A 25,084-nucleotide genomic window follows, 5' to 3' on the forward strand; every position below is an offset into this window, starting at 1 on the left:
GAGTTCAAGGTCACATTGGAGGGGGCTTTGGCCCTAGCTGGAACTGCCGCTGCCCACAGCAGGGGAGTTGGACTGCGGGATCTGTGCAGGTCCCTTCCAACCCGGTCCATGCCGTGACCCCACGGTCCTCAGCAAGGCGCAGTGATATCGGGCGGACCCCCGCCGGGAGACCCCCGCTCCGCACTACAACTCCCAGTGTGACCCGCGGCCCCAGTGGGCTCCACTGCTGCGCCTGCGCACCGCCTGGAAACTTCCAGGCTGCGGGTGCCGTGCCTGCTGGGTAGAAGACGGGCAGTCACCTCGGCGCCATTTTGTGGCGAAGGAGAGAGGGGTTGCGCACGTGTGCTCGGCGCCCTGTGGTGGCGGTTAGCGCTGCGCTGCCCGCTTGCGGATCGTGAGTAGCGCCATGGGCTCGGACAAGCGGTGAGTGTGAGTGGGGGGGAGAGGAGAGAAGGGGAAGATAAGAGGGGGGGGATGGGGGTGGCTCAGGGGTGGGCGATGGTGGGGGTCGCTGCGGGCTTTTTTCGTTCTGAGCTCGGCCTGCTGTGCCCCGCAGCGTGAGCAGGACGGAGCGGAGCGGCCGCTACGGCTCCATCGTGGAGAGGGAGGACCGTGATGAGCGGGAGTCCCGGAGCCGGCGCAGGGATGACTACAAGAGGTCCAGTGAGGAGCGCCGCGGTGACCGCTACGATGACTACCGGGACTACGACAGCCGGGACTACGACAGCCGAGACTACGACAGCCGTGATAGCCGAGACTGCCGCGACTACGACAGCCGCGACTATGATAGCCGCGATAGCCGAGACTGTCGGGACTACGATAGCCGCGACAGTCGGGACTGCAGGGACTACGACAGCCGTGACTGCCGTGACTACGACAGCCGAGACAGCCGCGACTACGATTGCCGGGACTACGACAGCCGGGATTGCCGAGACTACGACAGTCGCGACAGCCGAGACTATGATAGCCGAGACTATGACAGAGACTACGATAGTCGAGACTACGATAGCCCTGAGGTGAGTGGGGTGGACGAGCATGGGGCAGCTCTGTCCGTCCCGGGGAGGAGGGGGCCGCGGCGGGCGCTGTGGCCTCGCCCCAGCCCGGGGTCTCGATACAATCCCTTGGGGCAGGGAGAGCCCGGTGCCGGGGTTGTGCTGGGTCCGGGGTGAGGCGGGGGGGCGGTCAGAGCGCGGTGTTGTGCCGGAGACCATCGGGTGCAAGCTTGAGGAAGATGATGATCGAGTAGGGAGTTGGGGGGGGGGGGGGATTTGCTCGGGTCTGTTTTTATGTCATTGCGGGGGAACGCTGCGGTGGTTGATTGTGGGCGCTGCCTTCTCAGAGGGAGCGAGAGCGCAGGAACAGTGACAAATCAGAAGATGGCTACCATTCCGATGGCGACTACGGAGAGCACGACTACAGGAACGACATTAACGATGAGAAAGAAAGCAAAACCATCATGTTGCGTGGCCTTCCCATCACGGTTACAGAGAACGATGTAAGTAGCCAGGAAGGGGCTTTGGTTCTCCTGCACCCGGAGAGGTCTGTGGCTCTGTAGTCGTTGCTGCCATTTTGTTGAAAGCTGCATCATGGTGGCCCCCTCTCAACGTATTGGTCGCACTGCCATTTTGAATCCTAACAGGACTTAAACTGTCACTGTTAAGTAACAGAGGTCAGTTGAATGTTAAGCAGTTTATTTCAAACGGAACAAACTGTGAATAGTCTTATTTTATGCATGTTTGGATGCTTTCCTTAATAGTGGATTGTAAACTACCTGCTCTCCTCTGTATAGGAAGGAGGAAGAGGTCTTCTTTTTTTTTTTTTTTTTTTTTTTTCCTTCCCCCAGTCTCCCTCCGGTAGAGGAGGGAAGAGAGAGAGACAGAGAGGAGGTGCTTACTTGAATTTTTCCATGTCTTTTTTGAGGCCAGAAGCTCTGACTAGTGGGGTTACACACACACATACATCGAGCTTCTCAGCTGAGTACGGCCCTGCACAAAGCTGCTTTGTGTGGGTACAGCTGTGGAAGTCATAAAATGGCTGCTGGGGCTCTGATGGAGGAAGTACAAAATGAGCTTGGTACACAGTTACCCAACTTCGTTAGTAAAAGCACATTGAAGGTGGTCACCTTTAAGCTTTCTTTTTTAGTTACTTTTAAATTTTTGTTCTTCCTTGATGGGTTATTTTGGTTACCAAGAAACAAGCCCATAACTGGTACTTTCGGGGTGGGTGGGAACCCTGTGAAAGATGAGCTATCCCAGTTTGTTTTCAGGCAGACTCCACCTCTGCCTGCGAGATCTTTGTGCATCAATTGCCAGCACAGAGAATCCGTCTGCACCATTTCTGCAATTGAATTAATTTTTTTTGCCTTTTTTTTTCTCTTGATTACTTGCTATCTTGCTATTATTCAGTGTTCTTTTTATCATCATGTGCTGGTCTAATATTTTCATAAGTGCTGGATAAATTGTAGGGTCCTGAACCCAAATGAGACAACCCAGTCAGATGTAACACCAAACATTTCAGAAGTGATTTTGGTTTTGAGATGTTAATGTTGAAGCTCTACAGTTGTGCAAATAATTGTAGCAAAATTTATCAGAAAATATAATTCTGGACTGCTCTTTAGTGTAAATGATGCATCTTGGAAATACTAGATGTTTTCTTAATTGAAAATAATTTTAATGCTCCTGATAGTTTGCATATGTTTAATATGTTTTCTGTTTCTGTAAGTGAAAAAAAAAGCTATTTGTGCTGAAGAGATCAGTTTCAGTCAGCACATAAATAATGGGTGGTTTCAGATCAGTTTCCACCCAGCTAAGCAGCTTTTTTTTACCTAATGCAGTTTGAGTTCTGTAAAAGCTGCTAAAAGCCTCCTTTTGTCTTCTGCTGTCACATAAAAAATAATAATTAGGTTTCTTTTTCCAGTATACCTCTCCACAGTAATTTCTGTAGCCTGTGCCGCAGCTTGGGCACCTTTCTTACAGCTGAGGAGCTGATGTCTCTGCAGCTTGTTCTTTGACAATGCATTATTCACAAATCTACTTAATCCCCTGAAAAAAAAGGGAAGCTGCTAGAGGATAAGAACTGTAGCGTGAGGCTTCAAAACACGCATCATGGAGCCTTGCAGGATAGTGTTCTTGTTTTTCTTTGCTGGAAGCCAGGGTTGTTTAGATTTGCGAGGAGAGGGATGTTAGCACTGTTCTATATAAGAAGTTGGGAGCAGATACAGGTTTTGCCAAGTTGTACACAGATAACCTTGGAACATGTGTTCAAAATTATTCACATTCTGGAAGATTTTGTGCTCTAAGTGCAGACCACAGTTATTTTAGTGCGGCAAAAGGCTATGTGGGTTCTCTTGGTGCTCTGCTGTTTTCTCCCTAGAGGCTTTCTTCAAGTGTTGAAAATTTCATGTTTCTATATGTACCTCTTGCATGTACTGTAAGGTAGGTTGTGTCTGACTGTTGCAGCTGTCTGCCAAGATAAGGAAATTTAACTGTCTGATTGAAATCTCACACAGATTCGCGAGCTTATTGAGTCCTTTGAAGGTCCTCAGCCTGCAGACGTGAGGCTGATGAAAAGAAAGACAGGTGAGAGCTCTTAATCCAGTTTTTGACATCGCCTTCCTCTTCCCCAGCCCAAAAGAGTATCCAGAATTGTCCCCAAACTGCAAGCACATGCAATAAAAAAAATAAAAATAAAAAAAAAGGGTTTGCCATGGCTAAGGAATGTGGCTTTTTGGAAGACTTTTTAGATAGCTGGTCAACATGTTAAAAGGAGTCTGTCTACAGGGGTTTTTGTTAACAGGTATTGGTAAGTAGTACTAGTATAAACCCATTTAATAGTATGTAGTCTGTTGCATGGTTACTTTTAAACATGGATTCAAATCAAGTGAAATGTAGCCAGTTTAAGGGAGCTTGGTTCCTTGCCATGGCAAAGTAACGAGCAGATCCCAGCAGTTGACGTCGCATTTGTAAAGCTGCTTTGTCATGAAGTAATGAAGCAGTTGGAGAGAGATTCACCTGTTTTAAAGGAACTGACTAACACAAGTATCCCGTCTATATCTGAATGCTGTCTCTAGGTGTAAGCCGTGGTTTCGCCTTCGTGGAGTTTTATCACTTTCAAGATGCTACCAGCTGGATGGAAGCCAATCAGGTTGCTTCACTCACCAAGTCTAGATATTTCTGAAAATGGAGCAAGTCTGTACAGTTTAAAAAAAAAAAAAAAAAAAAAAAAAAAAAAAAAAAGGTGGAAGGAGTGGTTTGTTCCATAACAGTGAATTGAAAGAATTAAAGCTTTGTATATATTAAAATTTGTAACAGTAGGACAAAATACCAGGTGAAATTAGGAGATAAAATTGGCTATTTTGAGAACTCCCTGGTATAGTGTGCCATTGTTTTAAATAATGTGCTTTTGATATAATTGGTTCATAAAGGTTTAGCAAGTAGTCCTTAAATTCTGACTTATATCTACCTGATCTTCTCTGTTGCCAGAGAAAGCTCCATCTCTACATTACATTACACCCTGAAACAGATGTCTCAGTTCATGGCAACAATGCCTTCCCCCCAGTTAAAAGGGGAGAACTGACTCCTCTAGAGGAAAAGCTGTTGTATTCCAACTTAACCTGGTAGAGAGTAAATGCTTGCATACATTATACTGTATGTTTTTTAGGTTTTTTGGAGTATGACTTAATGTAAGGGGCCAAAATGCGATGAGTCCCCTCATTTCATTTCCAGTGAGGTTTTCCTGTTGCACTGCAAACAGTTCCACTGGCTTTTGCTCCTTTTTGAATATTCGTAATCTCTTTTAACAACAGAACTTAAGAAAAACTCAAAGCAAACAAAGTGCTTCAGGCTCTTTTGTACAGCTGAGTATTTAATGTAAAGCTTGCTGGGCAGCATGAGGAATGCTATTTTGCCCTGTTGATATTACTCATAAAGAAATGGCACCATGATGGGATTCATAGGCACTTAGTTCCAGCAGATGAAAGTTGTGTGCCTGATGCTAGAATAGTTTCACATGTCCCGTGCCATGGGTGATTTTCCCAGCCAGAGAGCAGCATGCAAAGTCTGTTTTCCTGACAGGCTGCTCAGTAAGATTGGTGCAGTGGAAAGAGTTTAATATCACGTAATTAATTGTAAGTATATTTTCATAAGTGAGATGATTTTAATATATACAAAGCTGTACTGATGCATAATTTATTGAAACATATTCAAAACCACTCCAGTAACCAGCCACCCTAGCAGCAGGGAAAACATAGAATCTCCCCAGCAGCCCAGTTGCTGCCTGTTAGATGAAAGAATGATGTATTGCAACTATGCCAGCAGCTTTGTTTCTATGTGTGCATATCCAGTGAATGCTGGGCCCTCCAACCCTCCCTCCTGCCGGTAGGAGAAATGGCTTTGCCCTCTTTAGTTGTGCAGAATGTGAAAGCCTTATTCATGCTACATGCTAGATCTGTGTCAGACCCTGTTAGCAGAAAAGCCACTGGGTCCTGGCACTTCTGTGGTACCTCTGAAGCCAACCTGCTGTAAAAAATTGTTCTTTTAAGATGTCTGGGGTTTGGCTTCTAGTATGGGCTTCCTCAGATGCACTTCCACCTGTTAAACATGATGGTGGCCATATTTTGAATGGGCATTCTGCATACCCACGCTTGGCAAAGTGTGAGGCTGAGAATCAAGGCTTCTTAAATAGCTGTAAATTCCTGCCTCCTCTGAAGTCAGAGTGAGAGGACATGCTGAAAGCATTATGAACTTTTCCTACCCTTGGAGAAGCTTCACTTGCAGTCTAGCTTCATTTTGGAGAGCTCCTGCCTGAATGAAGAACACAAACCTCTCGTGCAGGCTTCCAATTGAACTGATGAATTAGTCAAAGGAAACCACTCTTGAGTTGCATGTCAGTTGATGGCACTTGTAATCCAGCCTCCAAGAAGTCTAAGCAGGGTCCCTTTGGGGGAATTACTGTACTTTCAAAGGGACACTTCTGAAGAAAGTGCTTGGAAAAGTAATCCAAATATGGTTGTTAAAATGTCTGGGGTGTTTGGAGTAGGGGAAGAAGTGAAGCAGTCACCTAAAGGCATGTTTAAAAAGTCACTCAGTGATATACCAGAAGCGAATAGAAATGTGGGGGCAAAGAGACTCCTAAAAATGTGTTAATCCTGAACGCAGCAAATTAGGACTTTGTCTCCTTCGAGACACTTCCTGGTTCCATGTCAGCGTTTAGCGTTTGGCAGCTTTTTCAACGCTCCCTGATTCCGTTTATCTTTGCTCCACATCCCATTCTCTTACTGCCCTCGTCCTCCTCTCTGCAGGATTGGATGGGCAGGGTGTAGGTGGCGGTGGTTGTCCTCCACATCCTCCCCATATGTTGTCCATGTAATTCAGGAGCACTGATTCCTCCGAAGGGTGCTCTGCCATGGGAAAATGGACATGTGTGCCTCGATACAGGAATAATTGAAGGCACTTTTTTTGCAGAAAAAGCTGGTGATTCAAGGGAAGCAGATTGCGATGCACTACAGCAACCCCAGGCCTAAATTTGAGGACTGGCTTTGCAACAAGGTACGGTGTGTGGTTTTACCAAGGGGAGGTTGTTTCAGCTTCAGGGCTTTTTGCCATCTTGGTTTGGACAGAATGATGCGTGTTTCAGACCCGCTTGTACTGCTGGTCTGTATACATGGTAAGACCCAGGAGTGAAAAGGCTGTGTAGGGATTGAGCAGTGAACTGGGCTGGAATATGAAGTCTTTGGGGGATGAGTAATAAAGTGTTAGAACAGCTGCAGCTCTGCTTCGTGCTGCTGCTGGGTGCTGACTGTCTGAATCCCCCTAAATGGAGATCGTTTAGTGAGCTAAAGACCAGGATGCAGGTCTTGCCCATAAAGAGAACTTGTCTGGTCTGTTTCATTTTAACAATGTGGTATTTTAAGTAGTTCTAACAACATACAGGATGACTAGGGGAAAGGTAGCTGGGATGTTTGGGAAAGCAGCTGTGGTATGGGCAGGGGTGGCTTTTGCTGTTCTCAGTTGTTCTGGTGGGTTCAGGTGTTACTTGGTGTGAATGTCTGGCTGTTGTTTTGGTACTGCAGATGCCAGCATTGTTCAAAATTAATCTTGAGTTTTTACTGGGTTTTTCTTGTTCCTGGTAGTGCTGCCTTTACAACTTCAGGAGGAGGCTAAAATGCTTCCGCTGTGGAGCGGACAAATTTGGTACGTTACATCAGTCTCTTTGGATGTGTTTGGTTTTGTGGGAAACTGCTCTCCTATGTAAGAAAGTTGACTGTAGAGCCTAGGCTGGCTTGTGAAATGCTGAGTTTGAGAGAATGAGCCATGTTGTAACTAAAATATTTTCTTCCTGTGAAGATTCAGAACAGGAGGTGCCACCTGGAGCAGCTGAAGCTGTTCAGTCTGTGGATTATTACTGTGATAGTAAGTTACCTTTCATTTGTTGTATAACGTGAAACATAAACACAGTACTGAAACCCTTCCTGTACCTCAGACTGCCTACTGAAGGGCTTGAAGTACTCTGGAAAGCCATTACAGGCACAGCTAATGCTGAACTTTTTTTTTCCCCAGCCATCATTCTGCGAAACATTGCTCCTCACACAGTGGTGGAATCCATCATGACTGCCTTGTCTCCATACGCGTCTCTGGCTGTCAATAATATCCGTCTTATCAAAGACAAGCAGACCCAGCAAAACAGAGGCTTTGCATTTGTGCAGTTGTCTTCTGCCATGGTGAGGGCCTAGGAGAAAAAATCTTGTTATGGTGCTTCTGTAGCTGGAGCATGTTGAACCTTTGAGCTTCCTGAAGGACTGCTGCAGTTCCCCAAGGGTTAATCAAGACTCTTGTCAAAGCTGTTCACCATGAGCTGCAGTTTGGAGAGGTAGTGGTGGGATGATGTGAGCACACTGGAAAGTTATTTCTGTAGGAGAGTGTTCTTCTGGATCTAGGGCTAGCTTTGTGTTTGGATCACAAAAATAATGGTGTAGGATCATGTTTTGATCACCAAAATTAAGCGTTGGGGCATATAATGTAGGAGAAGGTGCCCACAGAATTTGGCTTCCTCCCATCTTGAGGAGGATGGGAATCTTGATGCTCTGCAGGTTCCAGTGGGAGGGTGTGAGGACAGCAGACATACTCCTGAGGGTATACAGGTGACAGCCTTAAATTGAAACACGGGAAATGGCAATGAGGTGCAGGGAAGACCTCTGAACTGTAGGTTACTGGCAGGAGGTCCTCAAGGGCCATTAAAATTTTCTGTTTCTGCATATACTAAACTCAGTCAGCAGTCTGATCAGACTTGACTTAGGGGAAGTGGAGCAGTTTGTTGTTAGATAAAAAGAAGTGCCTCATCTCAGTACCTGCTGGTCTCTCTTTTGGAGTAATTTGGAACAAAAATCTATAAAGCTAAGATTTTAGAAGATGCTTAATACTCAGTGGCCCAGAGAAATCTGCATTATTTGCATGTAGGTTGTGGTGAGTCCCATTGTGCTCTTCTGGGTGTGTATAGTGTGAGGAGATGGAGGTGTTCCTAAACTTTTAGCTGCTTTCAGTGCTTGCATGTGAAAAGCTGGAGCTTTGGGAACTTGGGAATCCTCCTTAGTAACCTGATTCCCACAGTAATGAGTATTTCTTGTTGTAGGATGCTTCTCAACTGCTGCAGATTTTACAGAGTCTTCAGCCACCATTAAAAATTGATGGGAAAACTATTGGTGTTGACTTCGCAAAGAGTGCCAGAAAGTGAGTTGCAGCAGTGGCTGATTTTTAAGATTTTTAATCTCCCCCCCTTCTTTAACAAAGATTACAGTCATTCCAAAGTTTTCTTTCCCCGAAGTGTTTTGTGTTGCATGAATCCTGCCCTTCCCTGTGTGTGAGGAGGGTGAAAGCAATGTCTCCTGCCACCGAGGATAACATCCTAACTGCTGTGTACACAGCACATTTGTTTCCTGGGAGACGTAGTGACTTGTTACTGACTGTACAACAGTGAACCTAAAACTCCTTAGCTTGCCAAGCACTGCTTTGGCTCATCCATTATGAACCTAATGTTTTATAACAGCCAAGAAATCCTTGTGTAAGGGCAGGCTCTACCTCCTTGCATACAGAGACTCTTCAGAAAAAAGAAGTGTTTAATCAGATCCATGATTTTTGTGGTTACAGAGACTTGCTTCTCCCAGATGGTAACAGAGTCAGCGCCTTCTCTGTGGCAAGCACAGCCATTGCTGCAGCTCAGTGGTCGTCCACTCAGGTAAGATTTGGAGCCTGTTGCTTATGGTCCTGCTTCCCTGAAAATAAAGGAGCATACAGTTTTACTGATGGCTTCTTGCTTAGTTGAACTGACCAAAGCTGCTCTGACAGGCTGTAGCCTGTTGTTGAAATTCTTAAAATGCAGTAACTTACCTGTCCCTGACAAAAATGACCTGATTGAATTTCAGCCACAGACTGGAGAGGGCAGCACCCTTGACTACAGCTACCTTCAGTCAGGACAGGATGGCTACACACAATATGCTCAGGTCAGTAGTGGTGGTTGTGTTCTTACCAGTAGGCTGTTGTAATTTGAGTAGCTGCTTATCTTGTGTTACTCATTTCCCTTCACAGTACTCCCAGGATTATCAGCAGTACTACCAAAACCAAGGAGGAGTGTTGGACACAGACACAGCTACCATATCAGGTAGCACTTCTGACACCTGGGAGTTGCTGCTGTTTGTAACAATGAGTTTGCAATAGTTGTATTTTTTTTCCTAGCCTGCATGTTAGTTAGCTGGGTAAAGGGGGACTTGGCTCGTGTTGCTCTCAGGATCTGTGAACACGTATGTGTTATTGGAGAACTGTAACAAATTTATACAAGTGGGACCTCTAGTCTGCGAGACATGAGAGCAGCCTCTGTTGCAGACTGCTGACAAAAGCCTTGAACCATGCTAGCAGCTGTCAGACCAGGAATTGCTGGCTTTGGGAGCAGAATATTTCCTCCTGAAAAGGAAACTGTTCTTGTCTGGGTAGAAAATTCCCACTGTGTATCTGTCTCCTTTTGAGTGTTTATTGCCTTGTTTGTCTGCTGCAGGAATTAAGAGCTGAAACTGTAAACAAAGTAATTTTAGCCTCAGGATGAAGTACTGTTTTACAAATATGTTGGCTTATCCAGTATGTGTCTCTGTTGGCAGGGGCTCCAGTCACCACCACAACAGCTGCAGTTGTCTCCCAGAGTCCTCAGTTATACAACCAACAGACAAACTCACCTGACTCTCCGGTAATTACAACACTAATTACCCCTTGCTTTCAGGGTTATGTGGGATATCTGGCTTAGCTGTGGCCCTGAAGTGGGTGGTACAGCAAAGCTGCTGAGCGTCCAGGGGTTTGTCACAGTGCCTGTGGTCATAAGTCATCTGCTATTTCTCCTATGTGATGGTTCTGTTGTTAAGGGTGAGCACTAAGCTCACTGGTGAGGAGGAGCTGGCTGTTGTACATGTGGTGTGGGCTGCTCATGTCTTGGCTGTCTGTTTCCTTGTACCTTGACAGATATTCTAACTCAGGTTCCTGGTTTGGGTTTTTTTCAGACACAATCAGCACCATCTACCACTAGCACTCAGGCCCAAACAGCTGCCCCGACTGGTGTAGTCCCTGGAACTAAGTATGGTAAGTAACTGGGAGCTGGTCCTGGGGACAGGTTTCTGTCACTACAGCCAGATAGAGCCTTGGCTTTGGCTGAGTGCTCCATCACTGTATGTCACTGGTGAAGCTGTCCCTGGAGAGTGTATCCTGCATGGGTGATTCAGAGCCCTTTACAGACTTGGCTGCCATCATGGCTGCCAAGTATCTCAGCAGTTTACCTGAAATGTGCAACGATGCCTGTCTGCATTCCACTGGAACAACCATGTCCCACACTTTAATTTTTTTACAGCTGTCCCTGACACTTCCACCTACCAATATGATGAGTCTTCAGGATATTATTATGATCCTGTAACAGGTCTCTACTATGATCCCAATTCCCAGGTAAACACAAGTTCTTCCCGCCTGTATTAACTGTTAAGGTCTATTAGTGCCCTTTTTCATCAAAAGAGTGAGATTAACTTTGAGCCCATAACTCTCAGCAGTGTTTGCTGGGCTGGGATTTTGCTTCCCTCTTGTATAGCCTTTAATTTTTCTCTCCTTTCCTTAAATTTCCTCCCAGTTTGGCCCATACAGGATTAGCAGTTGTCTCACAGATGCTGTAATTGATGTATTTCATTGTGGAGTGCCCAGCAACACAGCTCTGGGCCATGGTGGGTTGTCTCTGGGGAGAGGCAAAAGGTTCTCCATGGTGCTTTTGTGCAGAACACCTGTGTTTGGGGACAGGCTTCAGCCACTTCATGCCTTTTTTGCGGAGTCTGCAAAACCTGTTTGGACTGTGCAATTAACTGTGTGACTCTTGTTTTCCTCTGGCAGTATTACTACAATGCCTTAACCCAGCAGTACCTTTACTGGGATGGTGAAAAGGAGACCTACATGCCTGCTGCTGAAGGTGTCACGTACCAACAAACAGCTACCACAACAACCACCAAAGAAGTGAAGGAGAAGAAGGAGAAGCCTAAAAGTAAAACAGCTCAACAGGTAAACAACAAAATGGTATTTTAACTGGGCTAAAGTCTTATGTGGAATGGCATAATAGCTCTTTTTTTCGTGACAAAAGAAATCCTAGGTTATTCAGTGGGGTGCCTGCCTGCAATTTGCAGGCATTGTAGAAGACTGAAGAGGGGTGGAGTTGGCAGGACTTCAGTGCAGAAAAAAGCTCTGCATAGGAGGAATGCACATGGAACCATGCCAGGACCAGTGGGAGTATAACTGAGCTGTCAGTCAGAGGATTAGATTGATAAGAGGGGCTCATACAGTAAAACAACCAAGCTGTAGTATCTTTGAACACCATATACAGGGAAACAGCTGCACTACATCCAGTGTCCTGTGGTTTAAAAATAAAAGATAGTGGGTTGACTTGTTCTGGAAGCTGTGTGAGATTGAATCTGTGTCACAGGAGGTGGATAGCTATGGGGGGAGCTGTCTGAGCAAACCACTCTGTTTCAGATTGCTAAAGACATGGAACGCTGGGCAAAGAGTTTGAACAAGCAGAAGGAGAACTTCAAGAACAGCTTCCAGCCCCTGAGCACCCGGGAAGAGGAGCGGAAAGAGTCAGCAGCTGCAGATGCAGGCTTTGCCCTCTTTGAGAAAAAGGTGAAGGTGCTGGCAGTAGTGTGCAGCGGGGTGTGGTATGGCAGGGAGCTGAGTGTTCATGGTGTTCTTGTCTCATCCAGGGAGCTCTGTCAGAGAGGCAGCAGATCTTGCCAGAGGTGTTGAAAAATGGAGATGATGATAATCCACTGAAGGTGAGTCTGAGATACCTGACAGGTATTCCCAAAGGTGAAGTACTTTAGAGGAGGTCTAGCAGATACCAACCTGAACTTCCACAGCATTGCCTAGGAAAGGTGGTGGGTGCAGTGGTCTGGTGCCTGAGATGCACTGGAAAAAGCTGTGATTTCTTCCAGCTTCAACAAGATAATTGAGGCTTTGAGGTTTCTAAGAACATTGTACTCAAATTTTTCTTTGGCTAGTGGTTACAAAGTCATGCCACTGTGGTATGTAGTTCTTCTGTGGTTTATTTTGTCTTTTAGTACTGGGAGTGATGCCTCTCCTGTGCAACAAACACATCTGTGCCCTTTCTGTTCCCTTTCTGGGCTCTCTGGTGGTGACACTTGCACTGTACCCTTAACTCTGTCCTTCCTTCCCAGCGTGGCCTTGTGGCTGCCTACAGTGGTGATAGTGATAATGATGAGGACTTACTGGAAAGAATGGAGAATGAGGAAGAGAAGCTGACTGACTGGAAGAAGATGGCCTGTCTGCTGTGTAGAAGGCAGTTCCCAAACAAAGACGCTCTGATCCGGCACCAGCAGCTGTCTGACTTGCACAAGGTAGTTGCACTGTGTGGTCAGGAAGGGACTTGGTTGCCCTTACTCAGTGTGTAACCCAAACCATGATGCATACTGCAGCTTAGAAAACTTCTCTTGAAGAAAAAATAGTTGTAGGTGGATTGTTACTGTCCCAGCAGTCAGCTACTTAGGTTAAAAGAGCTGTTGTGCATTTTGTATTGTTAATGTGAGTTTCTTCTTTTTTCAGCAAAACATGGATATCTACAGGAGATCAAAGCTGTCTGAGCAGGAACTCGAAGCGTTGGAGCTGCGTGAGAGAGAGGTCAGTGTTGAGATGAGCAGATGAGTAGCTAATGGAAAACCTGCACAGATGATCTGTTGAGCTCTCCTTATCCTGACACACATCATTTGAGATAATCCTTGTAAGCCAACCCCTTCTTGTGTCGAGGTCCAGAGCTGTCCTGTCCCATATCCCACAGCTACTGCATAGCAGGCAAGGGTCCTTCCACTGCGGGCTCAGGGCTCCAGACTGGGACCAGACACTGTTGAGTGGCAATCAAGCAGGTGTTAGACCAGGATCTTCTGGCCCAGTGCAGCTCCTGCTGTGCTCCAGGAGGTTCTCCTGTGGGGTTAGACAGGCCACATTTTAGCAGGCTAACAGTGGACAGCTAAAGTGGACAGTGGACAGTTCTAAAGCTCAAGAATTAACAGAAGTGTCTTTAAATGGGTACTAAAGGTGGTTCTTTTGTGCAGATGAAATACAGAGACAGAGCAGCTGAGCGGCGGGAGAAGTACGGCATCCCCGAGCCCCCCGAGCCCAAACGCAAGAAGGTCTATGATGCTGGCTCAGTGTATGTATCTGTGAAAGCTTCTCAGCAATTGCTGCAATGCACCATGAACAGTTTGATTAACTCATGTCTTTTTTCCTGCAGTAATTATGAGCAGCCCACCAAAGATGGCCTTGACAACAGTAATATAGGCAACAAGATGCTGCAGGCAATGGGCTGGAGGGAAGGTTCAGGCTTAGGAAGAAAATGTCAGGGCATCACAGCACCCATTGAGGTGAGTACAGATGGACACTACTTTGAGGTTTGGTGCCTGCTTTTTATGCAGAAGCACTTCCTGCAGGAGATCTCTTGTGGAAGAAGCTGTGCTGTCTACAGCAGAGCTGCCTCTGTTGCACTGTCAGATGCTAGAGCTGGGACAAGTAGGGCTGGGCTTCCTTCAGAAATCTGTTCCTGTGGTTATCTGTGCTCTAGGTTATGCTGTTAGGAGCTGTGTTCTGTGCAGGTTTGTTTCAGCTGCCCTTGGGGTGGAGTTGAGGCAAGTGTGAGATGTTACCTGCAGTCTGCTCTGGTGTTAGTATTTATGGCTGCGCGGGATCCCAGGGGGAGCTTGAGGAGTTGGATGGGTTTTTCTGTGGTCTCCTGCATGGTGGTTGTGGCCTTTCACTGCAGAGCTGAGGCGTGTGTGTCTCTCTTCCCTTGCAGGCCCAAGTACGAATGAGAGGAGCTGGCTTGGGAGCCAAGGGCAGCTCCTACGGTGTCTCCACTGCAGATTCGTACAAAGATGCGGTGCGGAAAGCCATGTTTGCTCGCTTCACTGAGATGGAGTAACACGCCCTGGGTCACAAAGCCCTTAGCCAGAACTGACTGTTAAACGCTGTAGCCTTGGTGGCCTGGCTGTATTCTGGTTTTGGTTTAGAGTTGACCATTTCATTCCCTTGGACTTTCCCTCTTGGCATGTAACACTTCCATGAGCAGATTGTTTGAACTGCCCGACTTTCATGCTGGAGAGCTCCTGGTTAGACCAAAGGGAATGCAGATCTTTATACGGTCCTGTACATAGTTGTAATGTATTTTGTGTTGTTTGGAGCCTGTTGTTCAGATGCCGCTGCTGCCCTCCAGAGCAGGGCAGGACCTGCTGGTTAGCTGTGGTTTCACACCGTCTCTGCTCTCCTTCTGTTGTATTGTCTGTCTGGTTGGTGGTTTTTTGGGTTTTTTTTGTTCGGTGTTTTTTGATTTTGTTTTTGACAACTTTCCTGTACATTTTGTATGATACATCTTTGTATAGACTTTTTGAAGACTTTGATTCTAGTTGCCAGTTTGGCTCATTTCCAAAAGAAATACATTCAAAAATGATCTATTTCTCGGTGGGTGAATGAAGAATTAAGTTGCTAATGCTACTTGTCCTTTCTGTGGTTCTGCTTCTTCCTTGATAAGATTTCATCTGGAGTCCCTCTCCTCCACACACTGCTCCTCTCCCCTGTTCCCTCCCACCTCTACACTGCATTGCCTCTCCAAGTGTCTTTCAGCTTCAGCTTGGACGCTGGCTGATGGAGGATGAGATCTGGTAGCCCTTCTACCATAGATAAGGGAGCAGGAGAGGACTGGCATAAATGTCTTCTGCCTTTGCAGGTCCTGCTCAGGAGACCCTGGTTGTTGTCAGCTGGTCTGTGGTGGATAGGGAGGAGGGTGGTCAGCCTGTGTGGCACCCCTGGGGGAGGGCGGTGTGGAGGTTTGAGCCAGGCACTGGGTTTCTGCTTCAAGAGGGCAGGCTGGCACAGTGTTCCTGAACTGCTGGAGGCTGGGTGATAGTGAGTCACTTCAGTTACTGTATTCTTCCTCTGCCTGTACTTCTGTCTTGGCTGTCACTCTTATGTCCACTTCTGAAGAGCCAGGATGAGCAGAGAGGTGCTCAACCCTGACTCCAGCCTGTGGCTATGGGGCTGATCAGCCTGCTCATGGAGTGGCCAGGCCAGCGCTCCCCAGGTGGGCTTAGGAACGGTTTAGGATGGAGCAAGATCAGCTCCACCACCCCTCCTTGAGGAAGGCCTTTCTCTGTGTTGGGGGGAGCTACCTGCGGCTGCCCTTCCAGCGTGGGGTGACCGCTGCCCCGTTTTTGGGTGAGCCGAGTCTGGGCATCCTCAGAGCCCTGAGGAGCGGGGCTGCTGGGGTAGCGTGGAGGGTACGGGGTCCCTCGTGTCGCGGGGCTGGCTGTGTCCCTGGGCCGTGCCACCAGGTGGCAGGCTTGGCCTGGTTGTCGCATGTCCCTTCACACGCTGGTGGCTGCTGCAGCGCGACGGGTCGGTCCCCGGCAGCGGGGGACTGTAGGGCAGAGCGGGGGCAGCCCCTGGGCTGGTGAGGAGGCAGAGCCGAAGTCGCTGTACCAGGCTCTGGGAGAGCGGGCATGGGGCTGCGACCCAGAGTGCAAGCACCTCCTCGGCTCCGCAGAGTCGGAGTAGGTCAGAACAAGTCCAGAGTGCCAGCTCTGCCTCAGTTTCCCCCTCCTTAGAGTAATGGTAGGGGGAACAGGAATGGTGCACTGCGGCAGCCCCCCCGCCCTTCCCCGGGACGCCTGGCCGTGCCGCAAAGTGCTTTGCTGCTCTGGGCTGTTAGCGGGGGTGTGTGGGGGTTGTTTCCCAGCAGGTGGGCTCCTTGATCGATAAAGTGCATTTGTGCAGCTCAGCTTCTTTCCAGCCCATCGATCCCTTTCCGCAAAGCATCGTCCTGACGAGGGGTGATGCTCCAGGCAGGAGGGGGCTCAGCCTGTGGTGGGCACAGCTCAGCCTCCTCCCGTCCGCCTGCGGCTCCTGCCAGGCTGCTCCCTCCTGGCTGCCGCTAAGTACTGCCCCAGTGCCAGGAGCTGAGCTAAACCCCGTTGCTATCTCCAGCAGAACACCGTGGTGGCACGGGGGTCTCTGCTGCCTGTTCATGAGGACAACTGCTGGAGGGGGTGCCTAAAGCAGAGCCCCCTCCTGTGGCAAGTCTTTAGTGGGGGTCCTGGGATCACAGCCCTGCCCCACATGTTAGATGTGCCGAAGCCCCTTTCCTGGGAGAAGGTGCTGCTGTCTTTCTAGGGAAAGGGAGAAGTGGTATTTTGGGGGACACGGTGTGCAGCCCCCCCACTGCCGGGCATGCCCCCAGCCCCTGTGCCAGGCACTGGAGCAGGGCATGGAGGCACCAGTGCCTGCCAGCACCCACGCCTCCAATTTAGGCAGCACAACCCAGCTGTTCGTGACTGAACTCGCTGTGGCCCACTGCCTTCAGAGGGACGTGGTGTCCCTGCCTTGCTGGGGACCAACCTCTGGGGATGGGGGAGCAACCATGGGATGAGGTCAGCCACAGAAACACATGGTGACAAGAGAGGACCCCCTCTGAGCAAAAGGGAACTCCCTTGGGCACTTGTCCCATTGGGGCTGAGCAGCCCCGTTCCCTTGAGGCTGGGGGAGCTGCCACTCTTGGTAGCCTGACACAGACAAAATGCCATATGGGGTCTGAAGTGGGATGCAGAAAGAAACAGGGTGCTGGAGAGAGGTTTTTGGAGCAGAGCCCTGGCAGGAGGACATGTGGAGCAGTCTCTGGATGGGCAGAGCTGCAGTGCAGTCTTTCCATGCCTCAGTTTCCCTATTGCTAAGCTGTGACTGACAGGGATGGAGCCTCAAGAGAATGTGGGGATCCCAGGCTGGGGGGCTGAGGGGGACACCCAAAGAGACACTGTGCCCAATCCAGGAGTGCAGCAGGATGAGGGCAGGGCTGCTATAGGGTGACCTCCAGGGCCTCAGCACCCAGCAGGCTGCTGCTTCTTCCAGCACCTATACTATACAGATTTAAAGGTTGCTGTCAGTCTGGTTTTAAGTTTTGGGATTTTTTGCCTAGCTTGCAGCATTATTAATATTATAACAACTCAGCCTGTTATGCCCTGGCTTTCCAAGGGGCCTTGTGAGACTCCTGAGCTCCTGTGTGCTAATTGAGGTAGAAATTGGCCAAGTTGATAAGGCAGAGAGCTTCTCTCCTGAGTACTGGTTGATTGCTGGAGTTACCAACCTATGGCAGGGCTCAGCACTTGGTGGGGCCAGTCCCAGGCCGACCTTGCTTGCCCACACAGCAGCATTCAGGGTGCCAAGAGGCTGCCTGAGGGTAGGAAAGCACCTCTGCACCACAGATACATTGGGGCTGGAGTGCTGGATGCTCTTTGTTGGGGGATGAATGCTCCAGAGCAGGAGAGGGGCAGTCCCTTCCCCAGAGGGGTGATGGCCCCCTGTGTGGGGCAGTGCCAGCACCCCCTCTGTGCCCCAGGGCAAGGAGCCCTGGTGTCCCAGGTGAAGTGTCACCCAAGCCACTATCCCCACACAGCCCCACAGGACCAGTGTGGGTGAAGAAGAGGGGATGTGTCCCTTACTCCTCAGCTGCATGACCTGGGTGCTGCTCTGACCAAGAGCCCCTTCCTAGCTTAGGAACCGCCTGCTCCAGGTTTCCCTACTGGGGCTGGAAAAAATGTTTTTAATTGACTTGACATCTGCAGCAACGTGGATGCAAGCTACATCGCTGAGGGGGGGTGTGGGGGGGGAGTCTCTGGTGATGTGAGAAGAAATGGAAAGCAAATGGGGGCTGGGAGCCTGGGACCCAGGACCTGTGGCCACTCTTGGGTGGTATCTCTGGGCCAGGCTGCCAGCTGGGTGCTGGCTCCTAGGGCTCTGCCAGGCTGAGTACCAGACATGGGCAGGTTGCCCCATCCTGGGCACTTCAGCATCTGCCAGGGGAGATGCTCCAGCCTTGGAGAAATGCTGAAGTGGATGGATTTGGAGTGTAAAGATAAGGTGTGTGTGGTGGAGAGCATTCCCTGCGGTGAGCTGGCAGTCCCCTGCCGGGCAGCACAAGATCTGCAGCATGCTGGGGTTGTGGAGGCCACACAGAGCCACAGATGGTGGAACCAAGGCTGGTGTGTGTCCTGGGCTGCCTCAGTTTCCCTCTTTCTCGGGGTGCAGTGCACACCTTGTGCTCCAAGGGGTCCCCATGCCCTGTAGTCTTCTCCAGTAGACTGGTGAGGGGAGCTGGGGTATGGGATGAAGCAGCAGGGTGGTGAAGCAACCATGAGATACCCTGTGGGGCTGGGGGTTCTGGCTGTGGGTGGAGGTGGTACCTGGGCTCACTCAGGGTACCCCATGGTGGGGTCACCAAGCAGCCCCTACACAAATACGTGAGGCCCCCAGGCCAATGCTGAGAAGGTTCTAGGGGAGCTGGGCTGGCTATGGAGCCAGGGTGGTGGGGGCAAGGTGCCCAAGCCCACTGTGGGGCATGCACTGGCCCAGCCTCACAGCCCTGGCTGGCAGAAGGGGGGTGAGCAGCTTGGGCCCTTTGCCAGGCATGGGAGTGGGGGGAGCTGTTTGCATCTCTGTCAGGAGGGAAACTTGGATGGGAGACTGCTTCATGTCAGAAACGTTTTCACAGGAATTTGTCACCACCTACAAATATATCTTCCCCCCATCTTTTCTTTTTTTTTTTTCTTTTTTTTTTTTGACCATTAACAGTCCCCAGACCTGAGGGGGGGGCGGGTTGTGTGTGAGTGAGATGGGGAAAGGGGGGCTGGGGTGTTGGGTTGGTTTTTTTTTTGCTCCAGTTCCTCAGTAAATAGTATTTGGTGCTCACTCCATTCCTCCAAAGCCTGATTTTTGAGGAGAAACTGCTTCATGTAGCAGGAAAAAACAGGCAAGAGAGGGACAGCATTTCCCCCAGCATACCCACCTGTAGTTCTCAGGGGGTCAGCCTCATGCTGGGTACCTCAAAACATCTGTGGGCTTTGGAAGCTCCTTAAACCCCCCCTCCAGTCCCCCGGCACCATCCTTCTCCCTGGCCCTAATCAGGGTGGGATGTGCCTGCAGCATCATTAGCACTCGTCTGGCTGCCGCGGTGGTTTGAACCCATTTGAAATGCACTTGAAAAGGGCGGATTTGATGGGAGGAATGTGACGGGTTCTTTTTTTTTTTTTTTTTTTGTTCTCTGAGCCCCCCGGTTGAAGTTGTGCGTAATGAGGAGCTGTGACTTTCACTCGGGTTATTTTGGGATGGACTACTTTTTTTTCCGAGCTGGTGGAAGACCATCAAAGCGGCGCTTTGAAAAATGTCCCAGTGTATAAATAACTCTGCTGAGAGCAGAATAACGCGGGCTCCCGCGCGCGGCACGCCGAGGCAGACGGCATCTGCCGTGCAACGTTGCATTATAAAAAGGAATTATTCATCCCTGCCTCTAATTAACTGGGTACCTCTCTGGAGGGATGGCCTGGCACAGAGAGTGCTCCCAGATATGCCGGTGCAGTGGATGCTGCTCCTGGGGTCCCTTCATGTGCCCCCCCCCACCCCTCGGACCCACATGCCTGCCAGCGCCGTGGTGGGTGAGATGGGTGAGTTGGTATCCGCAACCCCCGATCCCTGGGGAACTCGCTGTCGCTGGAAAACACCTGATCCACCACCTCACCATGTCACAGGAGCTGCCCCAGGTCTGCCATGTCTGGGGGTGGGTTTTGGGGAAATCCCAGAGAGGTTGGAGCAGCCAAGGGGGTGCCCTGTGCTCCCAGGCCTGGGAGGGAACCAGCTGTGGTGACAGGAGCCAGGCAGGCTCAACACCACGGTTGTGCCCTGGCAAGGACAAAGTGGCCGGGACCTCCCGGGAGGGAAACTAATTTTAGGAGTGCTCCGGAGGGGCTATTTTGGACCCTTTGCTTGGTGTGAGTCACCTGCTATTTTTCGACCCTGCTGGGGCTATTTCCGTGGCAGAGTGATTTACGTGGGCTGGGACAATGCTTCTGCCACTTGCCTTGGGCCTTGCAGTCCAAAGGCATGCTGGGTACTCAAAACTACCAAGCAAGGTGCAGGGAGGATGCCCAGGCTGCCTGTTGGGACTCCCAACAACACCCAAACATATAACCAGGGATGCCGACAGCAGGGTAGACCAAGCTGGAACCCATTCCACATCCCTTCCATCTTCTTAGGGGACTTCCTAGCTGGGCTTGGAGCTCCTCAGTCCTCTTCCTTCAGCACCTCCCACAAGAGATAGAGGAGAGTTTAGAAAGGGTGGTAGAGGGGTGGTACAGGTGGCAGCTATGGAGTGGGGGACATCTTCATCTGAGGGTATGTGCTCAGGGCTGAACATCCCATGGGCCACCTGCTCTGCACCACACTGAGCTCCCCCTCCCCAAAACCTGCTGCTTCAGAACCTGCCAGGCGGAAACCTGGCTGTTTCGGGGTTGTCAGAGCAACATGATGCACCTTTCAGTTACCACGGCAACCTCGGGAAGAAATTTTTAAAATTCAGGCAAGGTAATTTCTCCTTGCTGCTGTGATTTCGTTATCGCTCGGCTTGCTGTTCCCCAGGGATGTGGCGTCCTGCCTTGCTCCTCTGCCAGTAAGGTGGAATCTCAGAGATAAGAAACACTGGAGCTGGCTTGGGCTGCTAAGAGGGGGAGGGAGTGGTTACCCTCCTTGCACCCCATGAGCAGGTCTGGTCCTGGAGACATGTGTTGGTACCTAAAGAGCATTATGGGGGGGCAGATCACAGGCACCCCAAGCTTGGGAGAACAGATAGATGAGCAGATGGTGGGTACCTGGGTGAGTAAATGGATGGATGTATATACCAATATGCCCAACAACCAGCCAGATGGATGAAGAAACCATCTTGTCATCCTGTGCTGGGTGGCCAGTCCTGTGTAAATCCTGAAGGTGACCCACTGAGCAGCAGGCTGAGCTGCATCCCACCCTCCCTCCCCATTGAGAGTACAGAGCTGCTGTTCTCCACCATCCCTTCATCTCCAGGCCCTCAAGAGACACTTTGTAGGTCCCTCTTGTGCTGCCCTGTGGCCTTCCCCTGTGGTCCTGGAGGAGGTTCCCATAGTGCTGGCAAAGTCTTGGCGGCTTTGTGCAGTCCAGCCCCACTCCTGCCAGCCCTGCTCCAGGCCAGAGGGGAAACCCAAGACTAATGTTAGAATTTGGAGGGTCAGGAAAGCCACGGGGTTGAAGGTCCCTTTTGGGAGGGGGAGAAAGAGCCAGGAGCAAACAGAGGGCTGCCTGTTGTCCTGCCTGGACTGCCCCATGAGTTGCAGGAGAGCACATGGCCCCACCGAGCCATACCCCAGCCCATATGTTGTTTATGATAAAGAACTAACAAGCTTAATTAGGGATGTGTCTGCGATAAGGTTATCAACTCATAAACACTTCGATCCCCTGACAGCAGCCCAGCAGCTACTGAGTGAGCTCGTCTCTCCTGTGAATCCAGCTGGTAGGATGTGTGCTCCAGGAGGGTTTAATTCTGCCTGCAGTGCTGGAGGCCATGGCAGGGGGCGCGGGGCTCGGGGGAGCTGCAGTCAAGGGAGGGAGGAGGCAAAGGGATAAACTCCACTCCAGCAGGCTGCCTTCCTGCCCACAGGACAGGTCCTTACCCCATCATTAGGTTTCAGAGTGAATGCTTCCCGGAAGGGGCAGAACAACGCATTCACAGCCCTCGGGATGGAGATGCCCATAGTAACATCCCGTCGCCTGGGGGGGAGCCTGCAGACATGTCCTGTGGGGACGTGGGCCCCCAGGGCGAGGCATGGCCAGAAAGAGAGAGGAGGAGAGAGGCGAAGTGCCGGAGCTCCTGGCTGTGGAGGCGGTGACGGATCCTTTCCAGCTCTGTGAGCTTCGCTAGCAGGAACCTGACAGCCCTGAGCAAGGCTTCCCGTCTTGGTGGGCTGTTGGCACAGGCTCGCCATGCTGCTGGGAGCCGGCTGTTCTGTCTCACCTGCTGCATGTTTACCCTGGAACCTAATGGTGGGAGCTGAGGAGGCAGTTTTGACAGACATTGTCACTCTGTTCAGTTGTGCACCAGCAGAGACCCATTCTGCGTGGAAGGTGCAAGCAGGGCTGTAGGCAAGACACAGGGTCCAGGGATTGCCTCCCCACCAGCCCCATCCTGCCAGGGCTGGCAGATTTATTTCTCTGTGCTGGTAGCAGCAATTCCCACTCCATGGATGCTTTTAATGGAGCCAGCCCTGGGCGAGGGCTGCAGCATGTGGGCTGCTCGTCTTCAGACATCTTCTGAAGGGACTCAGTCTGTCACTGTCCCCCGTGGCAGCTGCCATCAGCCTGGGGGGACAGACAGCATCTTGTCACCGGTACCTGCCGCATCATTTTCCTTAATGACGAGCTCTGCTTGTCTGTCCCCTCAATTAACTCTGCTGTGCAGGATAATTAGGCTGCACAGGCAGAGCAATGCTGCAGCAAAGGGATGCTGCAGTCCCACAGGCGTGCAGTGCCCACTCAGAAATGCACACACACTATATCTATATCTATATCTATATCTATATCTATATCTATATATCTATATCTATATCTATATCTATATCTATATCTATATCTATATATATTATCATCTACATCATCATCTACATCATCATCTGTATCATCTATACCTATACCTACATCTATACCTATATCTGTATCTATATAGATATATAGATATAGATATATAGATATAGATATATATCTACATCTATGTATCTAATCTATATCTATATATATCATCTATACCTATGCCTATATCTATATATGTGTCTATGGATGCACACAGATGCACATGCTCCTGAGCACACACATGCCTGCACACACACACACACTGCTGATCGTGTGTGTCCCAGCAGCACCACACCCTGACTCCTGCTCCTCATGGGGTCCCAGGAGCTAAAAGCAATCAGAAGTTTCGCAGAGGGGAGCATGGAGCTGCCCTCTCTGTTTCCAGGACTTTTTCAGCTTCCATCCCAGCTGAGCCCATTTGGAGCCAAGGAGCTGGGAGTGGGGTGCACGGCGTGGATGCAGCTTTGTCACCCATGGCCCATCCCGGAGGTTTCACTGCCCTCCTTCTGGCCAGGGGACGTGCGGGCAGAGCAGCCACGTCTCGCACATCGGTCCTGCCCGCGGCTGGCTTGGCCTGGGGCCTGGCAGGCAGCAGGTGACGGAAAGAGAGCCCCGGCCTGGCAGGAGATGAAAGGCGGCTGGCAGCTGCCGACACCCGATGCCACCTGCCTCGGGAGCGCGGGCAGCAGCCGGGATGTCCTTGCTCCTGTGGGCGGATCTCCTCCGGCCGAGGGAACAGCGCAGGCAGCAGAGGAGCCCTGTGGTCCCACCAGTCCTTGGGTGAGCTTCCTGGGGTGAGCTGTGGCCAGGAATACCAGAGCTGCCCAGTCCCCATCGTGGCTGAATCACCCTATGACGGGGAGAGGCAGCCCCCGCCGTGCCTCAGTTTACCTTCTGCCAAATCAGGTGTCTCTGATGGGAAGGAGAGGTGAGCACCTGGGACACAGGGCTGTGGGAGTGGTAGGAGTCCAGCCAGTGCCCCCCAGCAAGGACTGTTCCCTGCTGCCTGTCCCCCAGCTGAGCACCAGGATGATTTCCTGAGGACAGAGATGTCCCAAGCCACAGCGCTGCCCTCTGGGACCATCTCCATTGCCACAGGAACAAACCCAAGCTCCGGGAAAGGCTGAGGAATTTCAAGCCCAGCCACCTGGAACTCCCCCCTGACCTGCTCTGGCAGCTCTCTCCCCTCTGTCAGCACCTGCCCTGTGTGCCCCGCAGCCACCTCCTTCTCCTCCTGCCTAGTCCCTCACTCCATAAATCAATTCCCATGCCCCAAGCTTCCCCGCGAGGCTGGGGGCTGCCAGCTTGTTTCAGGTGGCCGAGACATCATGTGGACAGGTTGTTCCCTTCCCTTCCAGCCCTTTTAGCCATGGAGGCCACCATGGGGAGGTGACCAACCCTCACAGTTCAAGCAGTGCTGCCTGGTACCCCTCGTTGGTACCTCCCCCCCTCCAGCATCAGCAGCAGCACCCTCACCTCCCCACTCCTTGCACCTCCATCCCAGGGTGCCAGTAAATGCCCTGACCCACAGCTGCCCTGGGGCTTCACAGGCAATTTGTTCCTACTGTTTGCCTCCTGACCAATCCTGCCTGGGATTCGTGGATCCTGCATCCCACTGCTAGATCACCATCTCCAGAGAGAAGCCCATTGGTTGTGATAACCCCCATGCCAGCATGTCCTGCTGCAACATTCTCCTCCTTGGTGGAGGAAAAAAAATAATAAGCTGGTTTTGAAACCTATCACCTTCCAGCAAAACTTGCTGAGGCTTAAAATCACATGTTTTCCCTGGCTTTGTGGCAGGTTTGTGGCTAAGGTGAACGCTGCTGGATTGGATGATTCATCCCAGTTAAACTTCCTCACTCACTTTGGCACCACTGGGTTCTTCTTGGCCCCTGACAGCATCTCCCCAAGACAACGAGCCCCCGGGGTTGTTTTTCTGCTCCACCCGTGGTGCATAAGGATATTAGGTAAATCCCATCCTTCCTTCTCTGTGGCTGCCCACCTCCCTCGCACGCTCTCAGCCTGGGGCTGCCTGATCCCTGCTCCAC

At 50.5% G+C, this 25,084-nt stretch overlaps 1 protein-coding gene across 1 annotated transcript; it reads left to right on the forward strand.

Moving 5' to 3' along the window:
• Positions 1-17: 17 nt before the first annotated feature.
• RBM5 (RNA binding motif protein 5) lies at positions 18-15,019 on the forward strand. Its single transcript, XM_071755734.1, has 24 exons — positions 18-423; positions 557-1,016; positions 1,340-1,495; positions 3,509-3,578; positions 4,070-4,143; positions 6,462-6,545; positions 7,130-7,190; positions 7,344-7,409; positions 7,557-7,717; positions 8,626-8,723; positions 9,141-9,228; positions 9,416-9,493; positions 9,579-9,651; positions 10,142-10,227; positions 10,535-10,613; positions 10,879-10,970; positions 11,403-11,567; positions 12,036-12,182; positions 12,263-12,334; positions 12,737-12,916; positions 13,122-13,196; positions 13,628-13,725; positions 13,807-13,936; positions 14,365-15,019. Exons 1-24 carry the CDS (start codon positions 407-409, stop codon positions 14,488-14,490), a joined length of 2,736 nt encoding a protein of 911 aa, XP_071611835.1. The 5' UTR covers positions 18-406; the 3' UTR covers positions 14,491-15,019.
• Positions 15,020-25,084: the final 10,065 nt, after the last annotated feature.

This window comes from Heliangelus exortis, chromosome 12 (genome assembly GCF_036169615.1).
Source record: "Heliangelus exortis chromosome 12, bHelExo1.hap1, whole genome shotgun sequence".
NCBI lineage: Eukaryota > Metazoa > Chordata > Aves > Apodiformes > Trochilidae > Heliangelus > Heliangelus exortis.